The sequence below is a fragment of the Castanea sativa genome, chromosome 10, assembly GCF_040712315.1.
Source record: "Castanea sativa cultivar Marrone di Chiusa Pesio chromosome 10, ASM4071231v1".
Lineage (NCBI taxonomy): Eukaryota > Viridiplantae > Streptophyta > Magnoliopsida > Fagales > Fagaceae > Castanea > Castanea sativa.
In genome coordinates, this window is record NC_134022.1 from 12,553,369 (window position 1) to 12,560,988 (window position 7,620).

The 7,620-nt window shown below is 42.2% G+C and overlaps 1 protein-coding gene across 1 annotated transcript; it reads right to left on the reverse strand.

The window, feature by feature from the left end:
* Positions 1–4,242: 4,242 nt before the first annotated feature.
* LOC142612047 (uncharacterized) lies at positions 4,243–4,800 on the reverse strand. The gene has a single exon (XM_075784178.1). The coding sequence runs from the start codon at positions 4,798–4,800 to the stop codon at positions 4,243–4,245; it is 558 nt and encodes a 185-aa protein (XP_075640293.1).
* Between the last annotated feature and the right edge of the window lie 2,820 nt (positions 4,801–7,620).

Here is a 7,620-nt window from a genome sequence, read left to right on the forward strand (position 1 = left end):
AACACTTTACAACAAAAAAAATAGATCTTTTTCAACAGGATCCGGATTTTAAGTCAGCAAAAACTGGAGTATAAAGAAAAAATTCAATTCATATAGTATTAAAAAATTATAAATACTTAAATTTATTGTTTCTGGATACATTAAGATACAATCATTTATTAAAAAAATAAAAATAAAATAATATCTTTTTTTAATACTAAGCTGACTAGGATTTTTTTGTTTTTTGGGTTGAAGTTAGAGCATTTACATTAGTGGTGATAAAAATTTTAGCACCTCAAAAAGTTACTTTATCCATTTTATCATCTCACTCTACAATACACCTAATATCAAATATTCTATTTTTTTTATAACTTCATTTAAAATAATATAAATAATTTATTAAAATAATAAAGGAAGCAAGAGAATTTGAGTTTTTTAATTGAATGAAGAAATATAATCTTAATACAATATTGTATTTTATTTTTAACAACTTGCTATAATCAACTGATATTCATACCAATTTATTGTAGTTGTAAAAAATTAAATTTTGGCTTCTCCAATAACACACGATTTTTTGGTTCTTTGGTAGTAAAATAGTTTTTTTTTTGCCAAAATACAATCACCATTGTGAAGATTTTTATTAAGTTTTTTGGTCGGATAGTTGTTATTTGGGTGATACTTGATGATGTATAAATCCTCAGTCAAGTTGGTTCGTCAAGATGGTGTTGAACCCTCGTCACTACTCCTGCAAAGTGGAACAAAGGCTCTCTTAAGGTGGTCATCGGTGTGGTGTCTGCCACAACGTCTCCAATGCCAAAGTCAGTATGTAGAAATCTTCTGGGAGAAATAAGAAGGTTCTAAATATCAAAGATATCTATGTAAAAGTATTTTTTCTTGGGTGAGAATTATGTACCTTCTGTGCCTCTAATGAGTGTGTATATATAGCTTTGTGGTTTCTAGCCATTGGGGCCTTGATTGTGGTTATAATCCTCTTCTTGTAACGCCTTAGGGCTTATTAATGCAGGTCTTGATAAGCTTCTAATGGTCTAACAGCTAGCTGGTAACTATCAAAGGCATTGAATCCTCTTATTAATGACTTGTCTGCCCTTGTCCATGCCGTGTTGCAGGTGGACGACGGTGTTTCACGAGGTTGTCCAAGGAAAGTGGTCTCGTCAGTCCGATCAACTACCCCCCAGGTTTCATGGTTGCCATGGTATGTTAGGACGACCATCAGAAGATGAAAGGTTTTCTAACCAAATGTGGCTATTGGGGTTTTGCTCCACATTTAATGCATAGTGGCAGTGCCACACGCATCGTGGCCACATGGCGTGTTCTGACCAGTGGAGTTAATGCCCCAATTGTGTGACTCTTAGTTTTCCCGCTGAATTTCAGTTTTTTGTGCCTAGTTTTTAAATCTTCTCCCTTTCCTCTTTCCACTTCACTTTTTCCAACTCTCAATCATTGCTCTGTGTATCTTCTTCTCCAACCTGTTCTCGTGATTTTCCTCAAGTTTTTTGTGTTTTGTGGTTTGAGCTTTGGCATTCTATGGTTGCCCCCGTCAAGGTATGCCTATCTTTTCTCTCTTTCTTTATTTTTCTAACGCATAGAATGATTGTGTTGGGTTTTGATTTGATATACCTTTTTTCTTTGGGGGCTTTCAGGATTATCTTCTCTCCCCCTCCGTTTTTTGGTTTTTCATGGTTAGTAGCACGGAAGTTAGGATAGCTTGCCCTTCAATTTCATTCATTTTTGTGCAATTAGTGGCAGCCTTAGGCATTTCGCGCACTTTTCTCCCTTTAGTTGAAAATATTGTCTTTGAGGGTAGTGATTTAAGCGTTGCTTTGGCTGACTTGGTCCCCTTGCTTTGTCAGTCAATTGATTGGTTTGGGGATTTAGTGAATGAGCGAGGGGTGATGTCTAAGGTAAGATCAAGCGAGCTTGAGACCGGGTTGTCGTCTAGCAATGATCTTGTGGCGGTGGAGGAAGATACAACAGTCTTCGTCCCTCAGGAAGTTAGGGCTTTCCGCGCCCTTAGGGAGGTGTGCAATTTGGACGACGAGACGTTGTCTAGGTTTAGAGAGAGATATTAATTCCCTAAGAGGGTTAAGGTTCGTCGTCCTCATGAGGAGGAAAGAGCTTGCCACTTCTCGCCTGGGGAAGTATGCTTCTACGAGGCTGCTTTCTTGAGCGAGCTCAGATTCCCCATCCACCCTTTCATCATGAAACTTCTAGGCCATTTCGGCATTGCTCCTGGGCAACTTATGCCCAATTCATGGAGGATAGTGGTCAGTTGTATGGAAATATGGCTGACCGTTACTAAAGGGGATATAATTAAGGTAGACGAGCTTGTGTATTTGTATCATCTAAAGGAGTCCAAGGAGCACGAGTACTACGAACTGGTGCCTTGGGAGAGAAGGACTAGGATCCTCAGGCACGAGCTTACAGTGGAGGGCCGCGATTCAGGAGCTTGTTAGTGTGGGGTTCGCTGTAGAGTTCATCCTGGATCATCTTTGTGAGACCGCTCGTGCCTTTTTCATGAGGAAGGTTCAGCCTACCATGGATGCCATCGACACACGCCTTGAGGTTCTGAAGAAGGAGGTGGCAGACTTGGAGGGTCGTCGTGAGCACCTTCTTTCCAGCATTGGTGGTTCCAGCCGTTTTGGAGACCAGGCCCTTATCTCTGGACTTCATTGATGATGATGTGGTTCCCTTCCTTTTCTATCTAGTACCCTTTATTTTTCCCTTTTTTTTAGCAGTCATTTGGCAAGTTTGCCACAATTTAGGTTTTGTAACTATAAGATGCTACACTTGGTTACTGTTTCCCTTTTTTTTTGCTACTGCTATGAGATAGAATATTTTATAATACTTCATAAATTTTTATTGCATATTTCATGAAAGCACGTTACAATTCTTTGTTTTGTGACATAGTCATTTGAAAAAAAAAACAAATGGGAAACATAAGACTCATTAAACAAAAAATGGTGATTTCGTAACCTCTCATTCTTTATCATTCTACGCATAATAACACTTCAGCCACTTCCCATTGATGGGATCCATTAGGTCTTTGCCATCCATCTAGGTCACACGGTAATACCTAGTGGGATGCGCCTCTCTTATCACAAAGGGTCCTTCCCATTTTGGTGCAAACTTAGACGATCCTGCCATGCCTCGCCTGACGTAGTCTGCCACCTTTAACATGAGTTGTCCTTCTGCAAACACTCTTTCTTTAGTCCTCTTGCCGTAGGCTTCTGTCATCCTTCGTCTAAATCTGCAGTTGGGCTCCTGAGCTTCTTCTCTCTTCTCGTCGAGCCCTTCTAAGTCCTCATACCTTTCTGCTGCAAAGACCTCCTTCTCCTTTTCCTTCTCCATCATTTGCATAACCCGTAAGGAAAGGGTCATTACTTCTGCTGGGCTCATCACTTTTATTCTGTAGACTAGAGAGAAGGGTGAGAATCCTGTGGCTGACTTCGGCGAAATTTTTGTAGGCCCAAAAGGCGTCAGGCAGATGCATTGCCCATCCTCCTGTATACTCTTGACTCATTTTTCTAGTGATTTTTATGAGGGTTTTTTTTACGCCTCCACTTGCCCATTTCCTTGCAAGTAGTAAGGTGATGATCAATGGTATTTAACCTGATAGAATTCCAGCATCTTCCTCACGTCACTGTTGACAAACGGCGTGCCATTGTCGCTGATAATTCTTTGAGGTACCCCGAACCTTACAATTATATTTTCCTTAATGAAGTTTCTCACTGCTTCTCCAGTGGCTTTGCAAAGTGGCACTGCCTCTGCCCACTTAGTGAAATACTCTATAGCCACCAAGATCCATATGTATCTGCGAGATGGTGGGTTAACCGGCCCTACCAAATCAAGCCCCCAGGTATGGAATGGCCATAGGGTAACCATACTGTGTAGATTCTGCGGGTGGGTGTGAATTAAGTTGGCTTGTACTTGACAGCTGTGACATTTTTTCACGAATTCTGCCGTATCCTTTTTCATGACAGGCCAGTAATAACCCATCTGCAGCAGGCATCTATATAACTTCCTCTTCCCCTGGTGTTCCCTACATTCTCCCGCGTGCACTTCCTTTATCATATCTTTTGCTTCCTCGGGGCCCAAACAGCGTAATGGGTCTCCATTATACCCTTTCTTGAAAAGGATCCCTTTGTGTAAGAAGTAACATGATGCTAGCCTCTTAAGCTTGTACCGTTCACTATGCTTTTGTGGCAGGATGCCTTCTGCTAGGTACTGGGTGAATGGTTTTCTCTAGTCTTCACTGACAAACACAGTATAGCTTTCTTCCCTATCTGCCACAAGCTGGCAGGTCTCGCATTGGACTTGGACTTGGACTTGGTCCGCATCTTTTCCCATACTCGACCAATAAAAGCCTGCTCTTTGAAGTTTACAGTAAAGGTTGATCTCTCCACTAGATCCACAAGTCTTATCATGCACTTCCCTCAACTTTCTTTGAGCCCCCTCTTGCCCCATGCATCTAGACAAGACCCCACTTGGCATCCTGCGGTAAAGCTCTCCTCTTACTAAGGCGTAATCCTTTAGTACCTTTAACTCCGCAGGTTCTCCTTCCTTCATCAAGATCTCCCTTGTAGGATTCCGCCAATCTTCTTCACATTGTTTCTCCTGGAACTTTTCTTTCAATACTTCGATAATAGACTCTTTCCTCTTGCTGACTTCTATCCTGGTGCTATCACCTTCGAAGAATATTTGTGAGCCTAACGCGGCCAATGCATCTGCGAACCGGCTTTCGCTCCTCGGAGTATGCTCTATTTCAAAGGTCGAAAACTTTTCCTTCATCTTCTGGGTCATTGCCCTGTATAGGGCTAAACTGGGTTCCTTTAAAGAGAAGCTTACTTTGGTCTGGCAGACCACTAGGTTTGAATCTTCTATTACTCTTAAGTGTTTGACCCCCATTTCAAGGGCCGTGGCTAACCCAGTTAGATAGGCTTCATATTCTGCCGTGTTGTTTGAACAGAGGAATTCTAATTTGAATGATAATGCCACAACCTTGTCTTCCTTATGATACAGAACTACTCCCACTCCCCTTAATTAGGTGGTAGAAGACCCATCAAATTTCATTACCCACCATTCACCGACTTCTTCTGCCACGGCTACTTCTCTTTGGACTTCATCATCTAGCGAAAATTCTTCTTCTCTTGGGAACTATGCCAACAGATCCGCTATAGCCTAACTCTTTACCACCCTAGGTGTTCCCGCCTTCAAATCATACTATGTCAATTGTAACAACCACTGGGATATTCTGCTAGAGAGAATCAGCTGTTGTAATAAGGCTTTGATGACGTGGGAGTTAGTCATTAGTCATACCTTGTAGGCTAAGAAATAATGACGTGACCTTTGCGAGGCATACACGATAGCCAAGCATACCCTCTCTGCCCTTGGGTAACGAGTTTTTGCGTCTTTTAGAGCTCGATTGATGTAATAAACTGGTTGTTCCATACCATCTCCATCCTCTTGGGCGATCAACATGCCTATGGCATACGGGCTGGTGGCCAAGTACAAAAATAGTGGCTTCTTACGAATTGGAGCTTGCACAATAAGGAGGTTCATCATAATCTGCTATAGCCTTTTGAAGGCCGCTTGCTGTGCCTTTCCCCATTCAAAATTTTGCCCCTTTTGAGCAGTTTACTGAAAGCCAAGGTAATGGATGCCAATCCGGGGATGAATCTTCAGATATATGAGACCTTCCCCTAAAAGCTTTTCAATGCCTTTACTGTGGCTGGAGGCTTCATAGTGGCTATAGCTGTAGCTTTGGCCGGGTCTACGTCTATTCCTCTACTATGAACTAGGAAACCCAAGAATTTTCCTAAAGACACTCTGAATGCGTACTTGAGAGGGTTCATTCTTAGCTTGAAAGTTCTACATCTTTCAAATACCTTCCTTAACACTTGGACATGTTCTTCTCGCTTCTTTGATTTTACCACTATGTCATCCACATAGTCTTCTAATTCTTGCTGCACCATGTCATGGAATATAGCCATCATTATTCGTTGATAAGTTTCACATACATTCTTTAACCAAAATGACATTACTGTATAGTAAAAGTTGCCTATAGGTGTTTTGAAAGCAGTCTTCTCCGCGTCCTTCGGCGCCATTCTGATCTAATTGTACCTATCGAATCTGTCCATGAAGGAAAATATGGCGCTTCTTGCCATGAAATCTATTAGTAAGTCCATGTTTGGTAGTGGGAATTCGTCTTTCGGGCAGACCCTGTTGAGATTTCTGAAGTCTACGCAACACCTTATCTGCTCGTTCTTCTTCTTTACTGGCACTATGTTGGACAACCAGCGTGGATGTTAGATGGGTTTGATGAATCCTGCGGCTAACAACTTTTGTACCTCCTTAACTATTTGCCCTTCTATTTCGGTGTGGAATATCCTGGCAGGCTGGGCAACTGGCTTGGCCTCCGAATTCACATTCAGCGTATACACTACCAGTCCAGGATCTAATCCTAGCATTTCGCTATAATCCCATGAAAAGACATCTTTGTACTCCTTCAATAGCCGTATTAATTCTGACTTTTCCTTTTTTGACAACTTTAAACTGATTGAGATGGGCCTTGGTTCCTGTGAATCGGATCCCAAGTTGACTTCTTCTAACTTCTCTTATGCCATAACATGTACATTCTTATTTGCCATAATCTCCTCATCTTTCTCTTCATTACTTTCTTCTTTTGAGCCTTCTTGAGCTACGCAACACACCAGGCTTTTGTGTTGCCACTCTTGTCTGGGGCTCGCTTGTGATTCACTCATGGGCCCCGCACACCTTCATAGTTTATACACAATCCTGCCATCAGGTCATCAGACCCTAATGCATTATGGTGTGTCATCCGGCTCTACAGCAGGTGCTTCTTTTCTCTTCTTCTTCTGAGATAATAATTTTCTCAAATCAGGCTCTAGGTCACCTTGAATGTCCTCCCACCTAGGGACAAAGGTGCCTCCTGGTTTTGACACTGAGCTTTCCCAAATGGTGCCCATTGGTCAGAAAACATGGTTTCTACTAAATGGGCCTCTGCCTGCACAAACGGCAACAGGTTTGCCGATATACGTATCATTCTGCCATTCAACCTTCCTTTTATGCATTGGTGGTAGGTGGACAGTACCAACCGATGTTTATGCAACCATGGCCTTACCAAAAGCACATGGTATGAGACCTTCGTCTTTACCACGTGGAACCGAGCTAGAGAGGCTATAGGGCCAACCTTTAACCATAGTTGAATGTGGCCTGTGGTATATTCACCACTTCCTCCAAATCCAGTCACTTCCATTGGGCACCCTTGGATCTTTCTTTCTAAAATCCCTACCACTTGCAAGGTGCTTAATGAGACGAGGTTTATCGAAGCCCCTGTATCCACCAAGGCTCTCTTGATAGGGGCCTAATTTATTTATGCGGCTAAGTAAAGGGGCCTCTTGTGGTTGGGGCACCCCACTTTCATATCCTCATTACTGAAAGTGATTTCGCTTGATTCTTGCAAGAGAGCTTTGTCATCTGTAACCTCCGCTGACAAACATTCCACTCCTGCTCTAGAGGCAATGCTCACCAGGGCCTCTGTGGCTATCTTTCGCTCTTTCGCTGTAAGGCTTAGTCAAACAAATTTTTAAATTTGGAGCT

Excerpts from the sequence above, each read along its gene's own strand:
- LOC142612047 (XM_075784178.1), bottom strand. The coding sequence starts at position 4,800 with ATGACCCAGAAGATGAAGGAAAAGTTTTCGACCTTTGAAATAGAGCAT.